This window comes from Ovis aries, chromosome 1 (assembly GCF_016772045.2).
Source record: "Ovis aries strain OAR_USU_Benz2616 breed Rambouillet chromosome 1, ARS-UI_Ramb_v3.0, whole genome shotgun sequence".
In the NCBI taxonomy this organism is placed as follows: domain Eukaryota; kingdom Metazoa; phylum Chordata; class Mammalia; order Artiodactyla; family Bovidae; genus Ovis; species Ovis aries.
In genome coordinates, this window is record NC_056054.1 from 117,808,610 (window position 1) to 117,831,894 (window position 23,285).

General features: G+C 38.1%; 1 protein-coding gene across 1 annotated transcript in view; it reads right to left on the reverse strand.

The window, feature by feature from the left end:
- Positions 1–23,285, reverse strand: part of TMCO1 (transmembrane and coiled-coil domains 1) — a 65,062-nt gene that overhangs the window by 11,231 nt on the left and 30,546 nt on the right. Inside the window, exon 6 of the mRNA XM_004002723.6 lies at positions 14,268–14,412. Coding sequence (XP_004002772.1) covers positions 14,268–14,412 — 145 coding nt within the window. The remainder of the gene's footprint in view (positions 1–14,267; positions 14,413–23,285) is intronic.

The following is a 23,285-nucleotide window of genomic DNA, read 5'->3' on the forward strand; positions in this document are numbered from 1 at the left end:
TGATTTCCAATACTGGCAAATTATGCAAAACAAACCCAACAAATATGCAATATCTTTTTATTGTACCAAATCTCAATTTTCCTTATGTTTAAAAGAAGGGGGCTCACTAGATCAATGATTTTTAGACTCTGTAGTCACAGAACCCTTTCTTAAAACAAAATCTCATGTAAAAAGTCAACAAAGAACATTGATAAAATAGTGTTGGGAACCTGGAGCCCCTTGTTGGGCCCTTCAAATTTTCCCACCAAGCACCTTGAAGGGAGCCACAGTCCTGTGTGGCTGTGGCACTCTAACATTCTTGAACACAGTTAGGTTGTAATAAATTATATTGCTGACTTCAACACATATCTTGCAAGGTGAAAATCAAAATTCTAAAAGGATAAGCACATCAAATCTGCACCAGAGTAACATCATTTCCTTCGTAAAGTTGAATGAATATTTTTCTCTCCTTAGGTTGTCCAAAGGCCTCTTTTGTAAATAGGACCACTTTTGGGAAGATTAGGGGATCAAGTGACAATTTCAATCAGTCAAGGAGAATGTTCTGAATTTTAGTTTTGTGTAAGAAGATAGATGTTCTATCCTTTTAAAATCTCACAACAGAGAGTAGAACCCAGCTGGCACTATGTGGGGCATCTAAAACTCAGTATGAAACTGTAGTCTTGCTAGTTTGAAGCAAAGGACAGAGTTTAGGGCAACCACGAATGTGAAAGCGTTAGTCACTCAGTCGTGTGTCCAACTTTTTGTGACCCCGTGGACTGTAGCCCACCAGGCTCCTCCATCCATGAAATTCTCCAGACAAGGATACTGGAGAGGGTTGCCATTTCCTTCTAAACCATAGCAACAGAAAAAAATTCCTGGAAAATAGAGTTAATAGGGCCCGGTAAAATTCTGCATCTAAACTCTGCCCAGGTGGCGCTAGTGATAAAGATCCTGCCTGCCAATGCAGGAGATACAAAAGATGCAGGTTTGATCTGTGGGTCAGGAAGATCCCCTGGAGAAGAAACCTACTCCAGTATTCCTGCCTGGAAAGCCCCATGGGCAGAGGAGCCTGGTGTGCTAGTCCATGGGGTTGCAAAGAGTCAGACACCACTGAAGCAACTTAGCATACAAACTCTGCCCAATTCTCTGGTTAACTCTTAAACCATTCATAGGAGAGACTGCCTTCAACCAAATAAGACTGAAATAACTTAAGATTTCCTAGATGTCTACCACAAAGAAGACAGACCTTGGAGTTTGAATGTCAACTGTCCACTTAAACAAACAAACAGACAAAAACACCCCTCTGTGTTAAGAATAACAGAATCTAGACTATAGCTTATCACTTACAATGCACATGATACGATCCAAAATTGAGACATACCAGGAGACGGGAAAACATGACCCAGACAAAAGAAAACAGGCAACAGATAGAGTTCAACCTTGACATGATCCAAATGTTGAAATTAGTAAGCAAGATTTTAAAGAAGCTAATTAACCATGACAAGGGACATAAAAGAAAATATATTCATTCACAATAAATGAATAAATGGTAAACTTCAGCAAGGAAGGAAAAAGACTAAAAAATAACCAAATGGAAATTCAGGAGCTAAAAAATACTATATCAAAATTTCAAAATCATTGGATGAGCTTAGGTTTAACTCAGATTAGAGATAAAAGAGGAGTCCTGAAACTCCTTTTTTAGATTAGAGATATGAAAGAGGAGTCTGTGAACTTGAAAACAGATTATAAGAAATTATCCTATCTAAACAACAGACAGAAAAAGACTAAATAATTGAAGAGACTCAGTTTTCTATTGGACAAAACTAAAAAGACTATAAGTAAATGGAATTAAGACAGAAAGAATGGGGCAGAAAAAAATATGTGAAGAAATAATTGTGGAAGTCCTCCCAAATTAAAAAAAAAAAAAGCTATAATCTATAGAGGGATAATTTTTTTTTAAATACCCTTGGGGGGGTGGGGGCGGGGTTCCCTGCTGGTCTAGTAGTTAGGATTGCCCAGGTTCAATCCCTTGTTGGGGAACTAAGATCTTGCTAAACTGCCCAGTACAGCAAAAAAACAAAAAGTTACATTACAGTACCCTTAGGTACCTAACAGTCAAATTGCTGAAAACCAAGCTTAAAGAAAAATATTTGAAAGCAGCCAGAGAAAAGTTATTATCTACAGGGATACAAAGACATGAAGGTCTTCTCATCAGAAATAACTGAAGCTGTTTCACCAGTGGCCACGGGGGCCACACTATCCTGATTTCAGAAGTCACGGCCCTGCGCTTCCCTCTGGGCGAGGGCCCTGGGGCCCCCCAGCCAGGCCCTGCCCAGGCGATGCTGCCTGTGGGTGCTTGTCACAGCCCTGGCCTGGTCGCCACCACAAGTGACAGTGCACTGCTCCCGACTGCTCGCTTGCTGCAGCTCCACTGCCGCCCCGGGGGGATGGCCCACCCACCAGGAGCCAGGCCCTCCTGTCTGTGCCCGCCTCATCCCCAAATGCCTTCTTTCCTGTGATCAGCTATAGGTTTCAGAATATAAGATCCAACTGTATATAACTGTAATAAATACGGGTTGCCACTATTAAAAGAAAACAAAACTGAAGCTGAAAGGATTAAAACAAACAAAAGCAGTCAATCCAGAATTCTGTATCCTATGAAAATATCCTTCAAAAGTAAAGATAAACAGATATTTGGGGATAAATGAAGAGTAAGAGAATCTGTCACTAGCAGACTTACACTACAAAAGACACACGTAGGGAGTTCCCTGATGGTGCAGTGGTTAGGATTTGGCACTTTCGCTGCTTGGGCCTGGGTTCAATCCCTCGTCAGGAAACTTAGAGCCCATAGGTCACATAACAGGGCCAATAAATCAATAAATAAACAAAGGAAAAAGAAACACACAGAAAGAAGGAAAGAAACACAGGGAAAAATCACTTAACACTGTGCTGTGAAATACAGACATTAAGCAGTGACATTCACCAACAATTCTGGACTCAGTGATCTCTATGTTCACTACATACTTTCAAGCCTTCATGTTTTACTCAAACTATGCCAAGAAAATTCTGATAAAATTGGAAAACCCCTACTTACCCTTCAAGACACAATTTAAATGCCCCTCCTGTACAAAATCTTAGTTTCACAGAACTAATTCCTATAGTCATTTCACTTCCATAGCATATTATTCCTCCTCCCAAACCATTTTATATATGTACACATACACAAAAGTTCCCTGGTGGCTCAGACGGTAAACAGTGTCTGTTTACAATGCGGGAGACCCAGGTTCGATCCCTGGGTTGGGAAGATCCCCTGGAGAAGGAAATGGCAATCCACTCCAGGACTATTGCCTGGAAAATCCCATGGACAAGAGGAGCCTGACAGACTACAGTCCATGGGGTCGCAAAGAGTCAGACACGACTGAGTGACTTCACTTCACTTCACACAAAAGTTATTAATCACATTCTGCTATTATTTATGGATCTGTCTTCCCACATAGACTGTGAGTTTCACAAGGGTAGAGATAATCACTCCTTGCTCTTACATGTCAGCATCAAAGAATTCCTGGCATAGTGAAGGACTTGAGTCATTCTTCAACAAGGACAGGAATATTCTAAATGAAGCCTTAAACTCACTGAAACAATTCAAAGGGTTCAGATTAAGATGATGCCTGAATAATCTGTTCTCACTTAGTACTTACCTCTCACTTTTCAAACCAAATGCATTCTCTAACTGATTTAAAGTTAAATACTACAAATGAAAATACTTTGCTTATAAATAAGCTATACTGGAATTAATGAATTAAGCTCTAATCCTTAAATAAAGTGGCATAAACTAATGATGAGATGCAGGAGATGGCAGGCATCTAGTTGGTCCTTCTACCATTTTGATGACTTTAAGATAAACTGACATGACATAATTAGAACCCGTCCTCACAGACATGCAAGCCATATCAAAATTCTTTGCCCTACGGAAGCCAAAAGTGTGATAAAAAATTAAACTTACTTATTTTTATCCCTGTCCTAAGCACATATACCTGTTGAAGGAGACAATGACAAATTCTCACTGACATTTCTTCAGATCATAGCCATATATGCATATGGTTATATATTAAGATGTGGGTGACAAAGGAAAAAAAAATATAAGAAACTCTTTCTTGTGCTTTTCTTCATAAACACTAATTCTTTTTGCTTTCCAAGTAAAGAGAATTATGTCATGGCTTTAACTATCATATACATTTGCTGGGATCTTCACTAAGATTTAGAACACTTTCTATAGAGGAGATCATTTAACTCAATCCATTACTGACTCATAATAAGAAAAGTAAAAAAAAAAAAAAAAAGCAAGTATTTTAATTTTAGGAATTAAGAAAATTTCCTTTTATTCTTAAAATCCGTCACTACACTGGACTAACTTAACACCTCTGATAAAGCTGGCAGACCTACCATTTCCACTGCTACAAATTCACACAAAGGAAATAAAGATGTGAAGGTCAAGGCAGCTAATCACTAATCACCACACATTCAGGAAGTAAACAAAAGGAGAAAGATAAAACAAGGAAAGGTAATTAGATTTATTTTCAGTTAATATGACAGATCACCACCACGTTCTAATCTATGAAAAGAACCAGTCCTATCTTGGGCTGGGAAACAAACACTAATTTTAAAAACATCCCAAGGGCAGGGGCAGGCGCTAACTTGTTTTAAAGAAAAAAAACCTACCACTTTAAGAATAACAGCTAACTTTCCGTATCATTGGCATCTGATTATCATAATGTGGTGAGGTTGCACACTAAACCCTAAACCCGATTTCATCTTTGTGAAAATTTAGACTCAGAGCAGTTATATGACTCCCAAGGACATTAGGCTAGTAAGTGGCAGTAAGAATCAAACCTTGGTGTTTTACCTCCAAATACTGTATTTCCTTGGGCTTAAAGAATCCACCTGCAATGCAGGAGACCTGGGTTTGATACCTAGGTTGGGAAGACCCTGTGGAGAAGGGAAAGGCTACCCACTCCAGGCCAGAATATGTCCCGATCCAGGAATCAAACCTGGGAAACAGGGAAAAATTACTGAAGCAGATAGATATCCTTATTCAGCTTAATATTTATTATACCTCTATCATAATAAGGGGGCATGTTACAATAAGTAAGTGTTAGTAGCTCAGTCATGTCCGACTCTGTGACCCCCATGGACTATAGCCCACCAGCTTCTCTGTCCATGGAATTCTCCAGGCAAGAATACTGAAGTATTTTGCTATTTAGTCTCCAGGGGACCTTCCTGACCCAGGAACTGAACCCAGGTCTTCTGCATTGCAGGCAGCTTCTTTACAATCTGAGCCAACGTTGTAATGGGAAGCCCTGATGTTATGATAATCATGGGACAATGCTATATAAGTTAGCAGTTGTTTTTGTTTGTTTTTTGCAGTTGTTCTTAAGGTGATGCTCTTTTATAACCAGCTGGTACACTCCTACGCTCTGGTTAACACTGCAGTGTGTATGTGTGTGTGAGAGAGAGAGAGAGAGAGAGAGAGTGTGTGTGTGTGTGTGTGTGTGTGTGTGTGTGTGTGTGAAGTCGCTCAGTCGTGTCCGACTCTTTGAGACCCCATGGATGGTAGCCTACCAGGCTCCAGGTCCATGGGATTTTCCAGGCAAGAGTACTGGAGTGGGCTGCCATTTCCTTCTCCAGGGGATCTTCCCAACCCAGGGATGGAACCTGGGTCTCCTGCATTGCAAACAGATGCTTTACTGTCTAAGCTACTAGGGAAGTGAACTGACATACGTAAATGCCATGATCTTTCATAAGATTATGGTCTCAAACTGGTGGTAGACTGATACTTCAGATTAACAGTGCTGGGTAAAAATGGTGCCTAGTTATGGAAAACACTGTGCTGATGCCTCAAAAAAATTAAACACAGAATTGCAGTATGATGGCAATTCTACCTGTGGAGTATAAAGGAAAAAGAAGTGAAAACAAGAACTCGGACATTGATATACCTGTGTTCACAGCAGCATTTCTCACAACAGCCAAAAGGCAGAAGCAGTCCTTTGGCAGATGAATAGATTAAAAAAAACGGTATATACATACAATGGAAAGTTTGTTCACTCTGAAAAAGGAAATTCTCACATATGCTACAACATGGATGAACCTGAAAACATTCCAGTTACAAAAGGACTTCAGTATGATTCTACATTTATGAGGGCAAATTCACAAACACCAACAGTCAAAATCACAGAGACAGAAATTAGAATGGTGGTTGCCAGGGACTGAGGGGAGAGGATAATGGAGATTTAGTGTTTAAGGGGCACAGATTTTCTGTTTGGGAAGATGAAAAATTCTAGAAATGGATAATGGTGATGGTTGTACAACAACACGCAATGTACTTAATGTCAAAGAAATGAACAATTAAAAACGGTTAAAACAGTGTATTTTCTGTGATATTTATTTTACCACAATAAATGAAAAAGATTAAAAGTACTGGAATTACTGAGTACAGGAAATCAGAAAGCAGTTTCTGGGCATAAGAGAGCACCGCACTTTCCTTGGGAAAACTGCTACCAGGGGCAGTCACACTGACAAAGTTAAACCGGAGACTCTGCAAGTGTGACATGTATGTTCTGGCCCCTCCTTCATCCTCTTTTACTCTAGGATCTCAGGTAACACTGTTTAACCCATCCTATGGCACCCAAATCCAAAAGACCTGACGATCTACACAAGGTGTGAAGAGAGGAGGAGCGTCCTTAGTCAAACACAGATGTTCAAATTTCAAAGAGAAAATATTAATTAATAATTTAACAGAGATTCACTCCATTCAAATAAAAATCAAATTCAAGAATTATCATTCACCTCACTGCATCTTACGACCCTCTAGCTTCTTGGTGTTTGAAAAAAATGGGGAGGCAAACTTTGATCTCAAATGAATCCATGTTTTCATGTTTTTTCTCATAAAAATCACACAAAAGTTGGCAAAGAACAAAAGAGAAAAGAAAGAATAAATAAGGTATGCCAGTATTAACTCCAAATGGATTGAGCCATGACTATATAAGAAACTAACAAATAGTAGAAGAAAACAAAGATGAATTTCTGTATAACTTTAATAAAAGACTAATAAGAAAAAAAAAACGAAACTCCAGCAAACAAAATTTTGCATGGCAAAAACCATACTAAGTAAAACTGAAACACAAACAACAGTTTACAAAAATTATTAGTAACTTAGAGCACAGAGGGCTAAACTCCCTAAGAGCTAAAAACTGAGAAAACGACCAACAATCCAATAGTGAAACAGGCAGAAAGCATACAGTGTCTCACCTACCAAAGACAGAAAAAAATACATGAGTAGCTCTTAGACAAACAGAGATGCTCAATCTAAATGCAAATTAAAACTACGAGAGAGCAATTCTTACCTAATACACACTAAAAACGCCAAAGGTCAACAATTTCTACTGGAGGTTGGGGGCAATTATGAATTTTCATACATAGCAACAGGGAGTAAAAAGTGGTATAACCTCAATTTGCCAAGTTTGTAAGTTTATATTTGGGTACAGTATCTACTGTTTTGTTTCACACATGCCTTTTAGGTGCATACTATGTACTCGATATAGATTCTTTAAGGTATATACAGGAAATTAAGAAATCACTACCTTAAAAGAATTGGGGAGGAAAGGATAACATACATGAAAATTACAAGTAGACAAAAACAAATTAAAAAATCCTGTAGTGTAAGGCAGAGTATGACCAATCACTAAAGAAATTTGAATCATTCTATGTTAGTTTCGTCATCACTTAATCAATTTCACAACCTCAACGCAAAAACAATTCATTATGTTTTCTCAAAATTACTTTATGCTACAGTATGTATCTGAAATCAAGTGGCCTATTTCTTTGCCTAAGAATGGTCTCATTGAGGGAATTGTACTCTATACTCTGAAAATCTCATATTTTATGATGCTTGTTTCACAGGCATCTACAGAGTCAAATCTTATATAACCTAAGATCCTAAAAAAACAAATAGAACAACAGAAGAAAATATGGAAAGAGCAAGTGAATATGGATTTTAATTAAAAGAAAGAGGCAAATATTCCACATAAAAACTTCAAATGCTGAACTATTTCAGACTGGAAATAAGTTCATAATCTTCCTGTTAGTATACATACTAAGAAGTGGGGAAAGGAATACAGAAACTTTTGGCAGCTAATAAAATAAAAATTATAAAAGTAGGTCATTTTAGGGATTTTTCAAAGATTTTTAATATCTCAGAATACCTGTACTATAGCTCCATATACTTTTCTCTTATTAATATCAGTGCAGAGAACTGGACAAACAGAAATTAAAAGTATGAACATACATCCTCCTTGGCTGAAAAGAAATACTAAGTCTTTTTTTGGCTGCCCATTCTCTCCTCCCACCCTTTTTGGGGTATTCAGTAAGCAAGTACTTCATTAAGCTCTACCAGTCTAGTATCTGTAGATATTCTTACTTTAACTTTATAGCACATACTACACACTCTTGGTTCCCAGAGTAGCATGGCTGGCTGCTCTATCTCCTGTTTTTATTCCACTGGAATACAGCAACACTCATTCATTTACTTATTTTCTAGGGCTGTTTTCATAACACAGTGGAAGAGTTTGCAAAAGTCTGCCTAAACCCTGTTGCCTGTTTTTTGCAAATAAAGTTTTGTTGGAACATAGCCCCACTTATTCCTTTATATTTTGTCTAGCGCTGTATTCATACAGAGTTGAGTTGCTGTGATAAAAATTGTATGGTCTGAAAAGTAAATACAAAAATATTCATCACCCAGACCCATACAAAGTAATGAGTAAATAGAAAGTTTGCTGATTACCATGATAAATGACCTCATGAAATTAACTGCTATACATATACCTCACCAGAATTTCTGAAATAACTGAAAGGAGCTTGAAGACTAGCTTGAGCGGAACTTTCTCAACAATCATCCTTAACATTTATTTCACTTAAGAAAATGCTACAGTTTTCAGATGGTAATTTCTAGGTAATGAAGTCCAGGTAGCAGTACAAACACAAAAAGGCAAAATGGTTTTCTGAGAAGGCCTTACAAATAACTGGGAAAAGAAGAGCAGTGAAAGGCAAACGTGAAAAGGAAAGACATACCCATATGAATGCTAAGTTCCAAAGAATAGCAAGGAGAGATAAGAAAACCTTCCTAAGTGAATAATGTGAAGAAATAGAGGAAAATATCAGAATGGGAAAAACTAGAGATCTCTTCAAGAAAATTAGAGATACCAAGGGAACATTTCATGCAAAGATGGGCACAATAAAGAAAAGAAATGGTATGGACCTAACAGAAGCAGAAGATATTAAGAAAAGGTGGCAAGAACACACAGAGCTATAAAAAAAAAAATCTTCATGACCCAGATAACCACGATGGTATGGTCACTGACATAGAGTCAGACATCCTGGAGTGCAAAGTCAAGTGGTTCTTAGGAAGGAAGCATCACTATGAACAAAGCTAGTGGAGGTGATGGAATTCCAGTTGAGCTATTTTAAAGCTTCAAAGATGATGCTATTAAAGTGCTGCATTCAATATGCCAGCAAATTTGGAAAACTCACCAGTAGCCACAGGACTGGAAAAGGTCAGTTTTCATTCCAATCCCAAAGAAAGGCAATGCCAAAGAACGTTCAAACTACTGCATAACTGCACTCATTTCACATGTTAGCAAAGTAATGCTCAAAATTCTACAAGCTAGGCTTCAACAGTACGTGAACTGAGAACTTCCATATGTTCAAGCTGGATTTAGAAAAGGCAGAGGAAGCAGAGATCAAATTGCCAACATCTGTTGGATCATAGAGAAAGCAAGAGAATTCCAGAAAAACATCTACGTCTGCTTCACTGACTATGCTAAACCTTTGACTGTGTGTATCACAACAAACTGGAAAATTCTTAAAGACATAGGAATACCAGAACACCTTACTTGCCGCCTGAGAAACATGTACGCAGTCAAGAAGCAACAGTTATAACTAGACATGGAGCAACAGATTGGTTCAAAATTGGGAAAGGAGTATGTCAAGGCTGTATACTGTCACCCTGCTTGTTAAACTTATATGCAGAAAGTGAGTGAGTGAAGTCGCTCAGTTGTGTCCGACTCTTTGCAACCCCATGGACTGTAGCCTACCAAGCTCCTCTGTCCATGGGATTTTCCAGGCAATAGTACTGGAGTGGATTGCCATTTCCTTCTCCAGGGGATCTTCCCGACCCAGGGATCGAACCCGGGTCTCCCGCATTGTAGACAGACGCTTTATCGTCTGCGCCACCAGGGAAGTCGAACATATGCAGAGAACATCATGCAAAATGCCAGGCTAGATGAAGCACAAGCTGGAATTAAGATTGCCAGGAGAAATACCAATGTCCTTAGATACACAGATGACACCATCCTCATAACAGAAAGCAAAGAAGAATAAAAGAGCCTCTTGATGAGGGTGAAAGAGGAGACTGAAAAAGCTGGCTTAAAACTCCACATTCAAAAAACTAAGACCATGGCATCCAGTCCCATCACCTCATGGCAAAATAGATGGGGAAACAATGGAAACAGTGACAGACTTTATTTTCTTGGGCTCCAAAGTTACTGCGGCTGATGACTGCAGCCTGAAATTAAAAGACGCTTGCACCTTGTAAGAAAAGCTATGACAAACCTAAGTGAAGTAGTGAAGTGAAAGTTGCTCAGTCCTGTTTGACTCTTTGTTTGTGACCCCCATGGACTGTATAGTCCATAGATTCTCCAGGCCAGAATACTGGAGTGGGTAGCCATTTCTTTCTCTTAGGGATCTTCCCAACCCAGGGATCGAACTCAGGTCTCCTTCACTGCAGGCAGATTCTTAACCAACTGAGCCACAAAGAAGCCTGAGCATATTGGAGTGGGTATCCTATCCCTTTTCCAATGGATCTTTCTGACCCAGGACTTGAACCAGGGTCTCCCACACTGTAGGTGCATTCTTTACCAGCTGAGGTACCAGGGAAGTCTAGACAGCATGTTAAAAAGTGGAGACTTTACATTACTGACAAAGGTCTGTATAGTCAAAGCTATGATTTTTCCAGTAGTCATATATGGATGTGAGAGTTGGACCATAAAGAAGGCTGAAAGCTGAAGAATTGATGCTTTTGAACTGTGATGCTGGAGAAGACTCCTGAGAGTCCCTTGGACTGCAATGAGATCAAGCCAGTCAATCCTAAACGAAATCAGTCTTGCATATTCATTGGAGGGACTGATGCTGAAGTTCCCATACGTTGGCCACCTGATGCGAAGAGTCAAGTCATTAGAAAAGACCCGGATGTTGGGAAAGGTTGAAGGCAGGAGGAGAAAGGGATGACTGAGGATGGTTGGATGGCATCACCGACTCGATAGATATGAATTTGGGCAAGCTCTGGGAAAAAGGACAGGAAAGCCTGACGTGCTGCAGTCCATGGGGTTGCAGAGTCAGACACGACTGAGTGACTGAACAACAACAACAACAACCGTAGTTTCCTGGTGGCCGAGTGGTTAGGATTCTGTGTTTCACTGATGTGGCCTGAGTTTAATCCCTGGCCAGGGAACTGAGATCCCAGAAACCTCGAGTGAGGGTCAAAAAAAGAAAAAGAAAAAAAAAGAACCTGGCCTTCCTTGGTGGCTTAGTGGTAAAGAATTCGCCTGCCAATGCAGGACACACAGGTTGGATCCCTGGTCTGGGAAGATCCCATAGGTGGCAGAACAAAACTCAGCCCGAGTGCTACAACTATTGGGCCTGTGTTCCAGAGCCCAGGAACTGCAACCATTGAACCCATGTGCAGCAGCTACTGAAGCCTGCATGCCCTCAAGCATGCGCTCTGCAAAAAGAGAGGCCACTGCAGTAAGAAGCCTTCACAATGCAATGAAGAGCAGCCCCTGCTCTCTGCAATTAGAGAAAGGCCCACATGGCAACAAAAACCCAGCACAGCCAAAAATATATAAATAAAATTATTTAAAAGTGCAACAACAAAAAACCACCAAAAAACTATTGTGAGTAATCAAAAACATAGTAGTAACATCTTTGTAATTAAGATAGAATTGCAACACATGTAATTAAAATAGCATTGCTCCTTGTTGCTTAGGGCAGAATGTATACATCATTGTATTTTATTAATATTTTCAGTTCAGTTCAGTTCAGTCGCTCAGTTGTGTCCAACTCTTTGCAACCCCATGAACCGCAGCACGCCAGGCCTCCCTGTCCATCACCAACTTCCGGAGTCCACCCAACCCATGTCTATTGAGTCAGTGATGCCACCCAACCATCTCATGCTCTATCGTCTCCTTCTCCTCCTGCCCTCAATCTTTCCCAGCATCAGGGTCTTTTCAAATGAGTCAGCTCTTTGCATCAGGTGGCCAAAGTAGTGGAGTTTCAGCTTCAACATCAGTCCTTCCAATGAACACCCAGGACTGATCTCCTTTAGGATGGACTGGTTGGGTCTCCTTGCAGTCCAAGGAACTCTCGAGTCTTCTCCAACACCACAGTTCAAAAGCATCAATTCTTCAGCGCTCAGCTTTCTTTATAGTCCAACTCTCACATCCATACATGACCACTGAAAAAACCATAGCCTTGACTGCTGCTGCTGCTGCTGCTAAGTTGCTTCAGTCGTGTCTGACTCTGTGCGACCCCACAGACGGCAGCCCACCAGGCTCCGCCATCCCTGGGATTCGCCAGGCAAGAACACTGGAGTGGGTTGCCATTTCCTTCTCCAATGCATGCAAGTGAAAAGTGAAAGTGAAGTCGCTCAGTCTTGTCTGACCCTTTGCGGACCCCATGGACTGCAGCCTACGAGGCTCCTCCGTCCATGGGATTTTCCAGGCAAGAGTAGTGGAGTGGGACTACTCTATTAGTTTTCTGTTATTTCTGCATGTGGTCATGTCCCGCTCACATCTATCCTTCAGAAGCATTAAGTATAAGAAAATGATTTCAGGAAGCCTGAAAACTTGGTTGCATTTAACATGCAAAAGAAGAAGGTGGGAAGCATCCAAATAGAAGAAAGAATATTCACAAAAAGCAAGTCTGGGCGAGTGGAGAATGAAAACTGCCAGATACGTCAGAATGGCTGGAGCGCTGGATGAGGAGAGAGATAAAGTAGGGAGAGCATTAAGTGCTAAGGTCATGAAGACCTTTGTGAACTTCTAATTATAATTCCATTTCCTATTGACTCACACATGGCAGACCAATCCAAAAACCTGCTGCCACAGACAATATTCAGAGGAAGAAGAAAAACAACTCTGAATCATTTATGCAACAAACACTGAAATGATCATGTTCATACCTCCCCACCATATCATGTGCCAACCTCCTCCCTATAATGCCTACTGAATGGCAGCATGTTCAAACACTGAATAATTCCCTGAAATGTGAAGACTTCTAGAGCAAGAGACTTTAACCTCTCTTATTTTTTAAAGTGCCATCTCAAAAGCCACTTTATTATTTCAACCTTGCTGCCTGAATCGTCTGCCACTAACGACGCTAAGTCTCTCTTCCAGGCTCTCACAATCCTATCTGACTTCGTTCTCACTATTTTTCACTATGAATATCTGATCATCATGTTGCCTGAATGTAAACTCTACAATTCAGACTTTACCTCAACTGTGACTAACTTAAAGTCATCAAATTATTACGTTTACTTGTGTTCCTGTAGTGCCAAATGGAGAAGGCAGTGGCACCCCACTCCAGTACTCTTGCCTGGAAAATCCCATGGATGGAGGAGCCCGGAAGGCTGCAGTCCATGGGGTTGCTGAGGGTCGGACATGACTGAGCGACTTCACTTTCACTTTTCACTTTCATGCATTGGAGAAGGAAATGGCAACCCACTCCAGTGTTCTTGCCTGGAGAATCCCAGGGACAGGGGAGCCGGTGGGCGGCCGTCTATGGTCGCACAGAGTCAGACACGACTGAAGCGACTTAGCAGCAGCAGCAGTGCCAAAAGGCACTGGTGAATAATAAAGAAGCAATGATAGCGGGAATGGAAAATCCACTCTTTTCTTTTCGACCTTTAGATAGCTGCAATAAAGAAGAAACTTGAGAGCGCTCTTCAAAATGAGGTGAAAACCACGTGTGACTTGATGACCACTCTCCATCCCTAAGGATCAGTAATCTAAACTATATACATTTAAAAGAGTTTCAGAGGATACTCTGGAATTCTGAAACAAGCAACTGAAAGATCTCAGTAGCAATAGGTGGACACTTCCAGTATTACACAAATAGACATTAATTTAGGGCGTGAGAGCAAGAAAGGAGGTACATATGAAATAGATGATGTGGGCACTCACCTGTCGAATTGACATGGTACAGAGAATATATAGGAAGATGAAGGAACAGTCTGTGGTGTCATCCCCAAGCAGATTTCGGTGAGACAGTCCTTGGATATAGGACAGGGGGGTGAAAGGGAGCTTTGCCACCACTCTGCCATCAAATCTAAACAGGAAAGAGCACAGAACTGTTATTTTCAGAAGGCTGACAAACTTAGTTCCGGAGAGAATCTGGGACAGAAACAGAACTTTAAGTCTCTTGATCTCTAAAACACCAAGAAATGGTGATATTCTAAAAATATATTTGTAGTATAAGGATATAAGGAGATTTTTTTTCCCATTAATCTTTTTCTAAACTATAGATTCTTAGTTTTTTCAATATCAGGATATTTAACATGCTGAGAAAGTATTGAGGACTCTAAAAAGGTTTTATTTAGAGGTTTCATCTATTATCAATATTACTATTTAATAAATTAAAAACTGAGAAATTTTAAAATATTTGTCAAATCATTTAAAAAACAGCAATACTTAGTATATGTTAACACAAGTATGTTTATGAAAAATAACATTATTTTCCATACAAAAGAAGAATTCACTGAGAAGAAAGGCTTCTTCCTTCCTCTCCCTCAATCTCACAGCTGCTTCATTACTTGGGCTGTTACAATATTACACACCCTATGAAGCCTTTGGAAAATTCCACCATACATTCATGAGAGAATGAAAGTGAAGAAGGCAAGAAAAAAAAATCTTAGAATTATTACAATAATTTTTACCTCAAGGACCTAAAAGTTTGAGACTGCCAGCACTCCCCAAACCATACTTTTGAGAAGGACTGTTCTAACCACGACATCAATAAGATTTTAAGAATCCTCTTTTCCAAGAGTCAAAGATTCCCAGTATACACCTTAAACATGAAATTCATGGAATATACACAGTGGTGAATGAAAAATAGTATATATAATATTCTGAGATAACTTTTAACATACTTCTAATATTTGAAATTAATTCTTTTTATTTTTTCTAAAACAGAAAAGAAAAATATTTTGAAAAGAGGAAAAGCTTATAAAAAAGCTAGAAGAAGTATATATCAGTGTTTATTTTGAGGTGCTGGGGATATGAGCTTCTTTTATTCTTTTCAATAAGTTGTATAATAAGACAAAGAGAATTATAAAATTAATGTGATTAAGGATAGTGATACTTCACAATATTAGAAAAGTATATGACTGCATCAGTTAAATTATCCAAATAAAGTCCTTACTTCTAGTTAAAATGTCCAGAACATTTGCTTTTAAAAACTATGTATTTATTTTATTCCTCTTTGGTTGTGCTAGGTCTTCATTGCTGCATGTGAACTTTCTCCAGCTGTGGTGAGCAGAGGCTAGTCTCTGTTGTGACACATGGGCTTCCCATTGCGGTGACTGCCCTTGCTGCGGAGCACAGAGCTAGATGCAGACTTCAGTAGCTGCAGCACCGGGCTCAGCAGTTGTGAAGCATGGGCTCTAGAATGCAGGTTCAGTAGCTGTGGTACATGGGTTTAGCTGCTCTGTGGTATGTGGAATCTTCCCAGACCAGGGATGCAACCTGTGTCCCCTGCACTGACAGGCAGGTTCTTATACACCGTACCAGCAGGGAAGTCCAAGAACATTCCCTTTAAAAAAAAATGCTTGGTATCTGCACTGGCAGGCAGGTTCTTATACACCGTACCACCAGGGAAGTCCAAGAACATTCCCTTAAAAAAAAAAACGCTTGGTATTTAGAATGTTTCCATAGAGGGAGACGGAAAAGAGAGGTAGCATTACTACCTTTTCCTTTGGAGAAAAAAAGTTCCTAAATATCCATCCATATAAACTTGCGAGTTTTGAGGTGCCAGGGATATGAGCTTTATAAATATATATATTTATAAATATATAAATATTATAAAATATAAATATTTTGAGCTTCTTACATAGTTGAACTCCACAGAAAATATACCAGAATGAAATAGACATATTCTATAAATACATATGATTATCCAGTTACTACTTTGAACTATCTTCCTAGTATATATTTACACAGGGAAAGGGCTCAATCCTGAAGTTCTGTTACTTGGATATGACAAAAAAAACTGAAACATCCATAAGAAGTAATCATTCTTGTCTACTAACCTCATAAAAGCAAAATAAAAGAAATAACTTTTCCAGGAGGAGATATTCCCATTTACTCATAAGAAGTATGATATATAGTTGTTGCAATATATATGCTGTTTACAGTATGCTGGTTCTACATATGACACTCTACTATTTTTCTATAGAGTTAACTGTGAGAAGCAGGGTTGAAATAAATATAGACAAAAATGTTTATCCTTCTTATTGCTAACATATGCACCCCCAAATTCACCTTCTATAGTCATTTTATTTCTTGTTATTTTTAATTTGAAATTGTAACCAAAACATAAACTTTTTACAACTAATAAATGAATTCAGTAAAATTTCAAGACAGAAATCAACCTACAAAAATCAGTTGTACGTCTATGTGAAGTGAAAGTTGCTCAGTTGTGTCCAACTCTTTGCGACCCCATGGATTATACAGACCATGGAATTCTCCACGCCAGAATACTGGAGTGCGTAGCCATTCCCTTCTCCAAGGGATCTTCCCAACCCAGGAATCAAACCCAGGTCTTCCGCATCGCAGGTGGATTCTTTACCAGCTGAGTCACAAGGGAAGCCCAAGGATACTGGAGTGGGTAGCCTATCCCTTCTACAGGGGATCTTCCTGATCCAAGAATCAAACTGGGGTCTCCTGCATTGTAGGTGGCTTCTTTACCAACTGAGCTATCAGGGAAGCCCTACACAGATACACGCACACAAAATCCCATTACATTAAAAAAAAAAAAATCCCATTACAACAGCATCATTAATGTAAGTAACTTATTTAATCAAAGTTAATCAAGGAAGTGAAAGATATTTACGCTAAAAACTGTAAGACATTGATAAACTGAAGATGACACAAATATATGGAAAGATATCCACGTTCATAGATTGGGAGAATTAATATTGTTAAAATGTCCATACTGGGACTTCCTTGGTAGTCCAGTGGTTAAGACTGTGCCTTGCAATGAGAGGGCTGTGGGTTTGACCCCTGGTTGGGGAACTAAGAGCCCACGTGTTACAGGGGAACTAAGCCCGTGTGCTACAACTACTTAGCCTGAGTACTTCAACAAAGATCCAACCAGCAGAATAAATAAATAAATAAATATTAAAAAGAAAAAACATGTCCATACTATCCAAAGTCATCCCTAGATCCAATATAATCTCTTATCAAAATTCTACTTTTTACAAAAATAGAAAAATTAATACTAAAACCCATATGGAATCACAAAAAAGATCTTGAACAGGCTTGAGAAAGCTGGAGGCATCAAACTTTCCGATTTCAAATGTGCAGTCATCAAACAAATACCACACTGGCATAAAGGCAGACATGTGGCCCAATGGAACAGAATGAAGAGCTCAGAAATAAACCCTGTCAACTAGTATTTGACAAGGGAGCAAAGAATTCTCAAGGGGAGAAGAATAGTCTCTTCAGTAGATGATGCTGGGTAAACTAGATATTCACACATAAGAGAATGACACCAGACCCCTATCAAAAACCACCCACAAAAATTAACTCAAAATGGATTAAGAATTTAAACATGAGATCTGAAACCATGAAACTTCTAGAAGGAAACATTAGGAAAAAGCTCCTTGACACAGCTCTTGGCAAAGATTTTTGGGTATGAGACCAAAAGCACAAATGTGACCGCATCAAACAAAAAAGCTTCTGCTCAGCAAATGAAACAACAAAATGAAAATGCAAACTATGGAATAAGAGAAAATATTTGTAAACCATGTATCTGTTAAAAAGTTAATATCCAAAATATAGAAGGATCTGTACAATAGCAAAACTCTTCCAAATAATCCAATTAAAATGGATTCAGGCATTTTTCTGAAAAAGACATACAAATGGATAAGAAGTACATGAAAAGATGGTCAATACTACTAACCATCAGGGAAATGCAAATTAAAGCCATGTGATTTCATCTCTCACTTGTTAGAATGACTATTACCAAAAGGACAAGAGATAACAAATGCTGGGCACTATTTGTGCGAATATAAATTGGTACAGCCACTATGAAAACAACATGAATGTTCCTCAAAAAATTAAAAACAGAACTACCATATGATTCAGAAATCCCATTTCTAGCTATTTAGCCAAAGAAATTGAAAATAAACTACTGTCTCAAAGAGATCTGTAGTCCCATGTCACTGCAGTAGTGTTCACAATAACCAAGGTATGGAAACCACCTAAGTGCCACCAACAGACGAATAGATAAAGGAAATGTGAATATATATATACACACACACATCTATACATGTATATATATACTGTGTGCAAGTCTGACAGAGAAAGACAAATACTGTATGGCATCACTTACATGTGGAATCTAAAATAAGCTTGACTCTTAGAGAACTAGATTGGTGGTTGCCAGAGGATAGGACGTGAGAGAAACAGGGAGATGTTGGTCAAAGGGTACAAACTTCCAGTTTTAAGATTGGGTATCTAATGTACAGAATAGTAATTATATTTAATACTACTGTATTACATACTTGAAATTTGCTAAGACAGTAAATCTTAATTAGTCTTACCACCACAACAACAAACTGATATTTATGTGAAGGATTTGTTAACTAACCTTACTGTGGTACTCGTTTCGCAATACATGCACCAATATATGTACCAAACTATCACTCTATACATCTTAAATGTACATAGTATTCTATATTATATGTCAACTATATATCTCAATAAAGCTGGAAAAAGGCTTTTAAAAAAGAGAGAAGGGACTTCCCTGGCAGTCCAGTGGTTAGGATTCCACACTTCCACTGCAGGGGGCATGGGTTCCTGGCTGGGGAACTAAGATCCCACATGCTGAGTGGCACAGCCAAATAAATAAATAAAAGTAAAAAAAAATTTTAAAGAAAGAAGAGAAAATCTTTTATGTTCTAGAAGTAAATTATTCATTTACGTGAACCTGAAATTTCAGTATGAGACTTTAGACCAGCCACAAAAATGAATTAAAAAAAATACCCTTCACATTAAGTTTTTCAGGAGATTGGAAGCTTGCTACAGGAATGGCTTATAAAAGGTTGATTATCTCTCCAAGTGTACTTACTCTCTGCAATTCCAAAGGGAAGGACCACTACTTATGAACAGAACAAGGTTTATTTTGGCCCAATAAAAAGAACCATTTTCAAACCCTACATATTACTGATAAACTATATTATGTCAGAAACCAGCAAGCTCCTCACTATTGAAAATAATTGAAAAGAGGATGGAAAATTATCTTCTAGAGGTATTATTGGAGGGATTTCTGTACTGACACAGAAGTAATGTGTCAAACGACTTTAAAGATCACTTCTAAGATTATAATGTTTCAACTGTATGGAAATAATCCAGAAGAGAAATTAAACAGAAATAAATAATTGATAATAATTAAATATAGTGCCTCCTGTTGCTTCTCTGGCAATCTAGGAGCTCAAGTCCTTCCTATATAGTCTAAGCTGAGGCTTTTTCTTATCAACACATTTTAAGATGAAAATGGGTATTACAGATAATGTATTACATTCTACAATAAACAGATGATCAAGGTGAAACTAAGAGAAATTATGCTAAAGAACAGTGATTGTTCAGTACAATCAAAATATGTACTAGACCTTTAAGACTTCTTTTGATGTGGACCATTTTTAAAGTTTTTACTGGATTTGTTACAATATTGTTTATGTTTCAGTTTTTTTTGGCTGCAAGGCATGTGGGCTCTTAGTTTCTCAACCAGGGTCAAACTCACATTCCCTGCACTGAAAAACAGTCTTATACTGGGGCAGTCCCAAAATATGCATTCGACTTTTAATTTCACATGAGGGCTTATAAAAATAGTTACAGCCTTTAACTTCTAGGCGCTCACAATCCTAGACATGAGAAATATATATATATATTTTTTTTTATGTACAGGACACAAATATCAGGAAGAAGAAAAAACATGAATACAGTCCAGTAATCATGCTCTTTGTAATCTATCCAAAGGAGCAGAAAATATGTTTACACATACACACACAAACCTACACACAGATGTTTCTGGAAGGATTATTCATAACTGCCAACTGATAAGTTACAATGGTACTTCATTATTACCCAAACTTCATAGTTTACTTTAGGGTTCACTCTTGTTTCTTTTTTTTTTTAGTACTTATTTACTTATTTGGCTGTTCTGGGTCTTCACTGTGGCACGCAGAATCTTTAGCGGCGGCATGCAGGATCTAGTTCCCTGACCAGCGACTGAACCAGGCCTGCTGCACTGGCAGCGTGGAGTCTTAGTCACTGAATGACCAGGCAAGAACCATTCTTGGGTTTTAATAAATGTACAGCAAAATGTATCACCATTAAGTATCACACAGAATAGTTTTACACTAAAAAAAAAATTTTCTGTGCTCTGCTTATTCCCTCCCTCATAGCTGATTCCTGGCAACCACTGATCTTTGTAATAGTATCTCCATAGTTTTGTCTTTCATATAGTATGTAGCCTTTTCAGATTGATTTCTTTCACTTAATAGTATGCATTTAAGGTTCCTTCATGTCCTCACATGGCCAATAGCCTATTTCTTTTTAGCAATGAATAATATTCTACTGTATGGATATTCCCACAGTTTATCCATTTATCAACTGATTGTTTCCAAGTTATGACACTTATCAATGAAGCTGTGTGAAAGTTTTTGGGTGGAAAGTCTTCAACTCATCTGGGTTCACTTTCACTTGTCATTCTACATTATTCTATACTGTGTGAATTTTTTAGAAGTATTTGTGTCTCACTAGTGTAAGAAAATTCTTGTTTTAGAACTTTGGAATCAAAATTCTTTGGTTCTGATGTACATTCCTGGTTAAGATCTACTGCATAAGCTTCAGAAGCTATGTGATATATCATAAACTAGTCATTTCTAATCATCAGGGAAAATATATTATTTACTCCCTACTTAGTATTGACAACAGCTAAGAGCTTGGTAAAGTTGGAAACTAAACCTCAAAATAAATTACAGATGAAACAAAATTTATATATTAAAAAAAACTATATAATCGGGTATAAGAAGGCTACTATTTATACAACAGAGAAGTAACATAAAAATTAATATTGCCCATGTATCTCCAAAAGGAGAGTTTAATATGTAAAGAATTCTCATAAAAAGAAAATAAGGGGAAGAACATGAACTAGAAATTTAGAAATAGTAAAAGCATAATAAGTAAATGAAAAGATGCTAAACATCACCAGAAATTGCAAATTAAAAAAATATATTTTTTTCAACTATTAGATTTACAAATATTAAACACATACATAATTTCTAGTGATGACAAATATATACAGAAAGAACTATTCACAAGCCCTGAGGACAGTAACCTAAAAACATAAATTAATAAAAACTTTCCTAGGGTAATTTCCTGGTGGTCCAGTGGTCAGGGCTCTATGCTTTCACTGCCATGGGTCCACGTTCAATTTCTGGTTGGGGAACTGAGATTCCCTAACACCACAAAGCACAGCCAAACAAAAAGCAACATTGTAGAGAACAATTTCTATCAAAACTTTACCCAAGCAATACTTGTAGGATATACACGGGGAAAAAATAAGTATACGTATACTGGTGTATATACTACCTATGAAAATTCTGTGTGAAGATTTACAGAAGATTATATACGTAAGGTATAAATGGAATACTTACAGACGATAAAAATGATTATGCAAAGTTCACATGTACTGTATTTTAAAGATTACCATAGGGGACTTCCCTGGTGGTCTAGTGGTTAAGAATCTGCATTGCAAGGCAGGGGATGAGTGTTCAGATATTTGGTTGAGAGCTACAGAGCAACTAAGCCCACGCCCCACAACTACTGAGCCCAGGTGCTCTGGAGCCTGCACACTACAACTAGAGAGTCTGTGCACCACAGTGAGAGAGTCCGCATGACGCAGTGAGGATCCAGTGTACCACAACTGACACCTGACATGGCCAAATAGAACAAATAAACATTTTTAAAAATAAATAAAAATTAAAAATTACCACAGGTAACTACAGCAGACTACAAAACAGCCATTTTGGGTTATAAAAATTAAAACATATAAATATCTAAATGTTTGTACATATATAGAAAAAGTACAAGCCTTGAAAGGACATTTCAGGAAGGCAGAGTGATTTTTACTTTATATTTTATACAATTATATACTATTGGAATTTTTCCAGTACGAATCTATTCAATAATTAGAGAAAAAATGCACTGAGAGATTCCACTTTAGAGGAAAAATATGACACTGGGAAAAAAATACATTGGAGGGACTTCCCTGATGGTCCAATGGTTAAGAATCCACCTTGCAGGGATCAATCCAAGAAGATAACAATTATAAATATTTATGCATATAATATAGGAGCACCTCAATACAAAAAGCAAATGCTAACAACCATAAAAGGGGAAACTGAGAGTAAAACAATAATAGTTGGGGATTTTAACATCCCACTTACACCAAAGGACAGATCATCTACACAGAAAATTAATAACACAAGCCTTAAAGCACACATTATACCAGACGGCCCTAATTGGTATCTTTAGGACATTTCATCCCCCAAACAGCAGAATCCACTTTTTTCTCAACTGAACAAAGAATATTCTCCAGGACAGATCACAGCTTGGGTCACAAATCAAACCTTGGTAAATTTAAGAAAACTGAAATCCTATCAAGCATCTTTTCTGACCACAAGGCTATGAGACTAAGTATCAATTACAGGGGAAAAACCTGTAAAAAAACCCACAAACACAAGGAGGCTAAACAACACTCTTCTCAATAACCAAGAGGTCACTGAAGACACTAAAAGATAATTTATAAAATACCTAGAAACAAATGACAATGAAAATATGACAATCCAAAACCTAGTGAAAGTTGCTCAGTTGTGTCTGACTCTTTGTGATCCCATGGACAATACAGTCCACGGA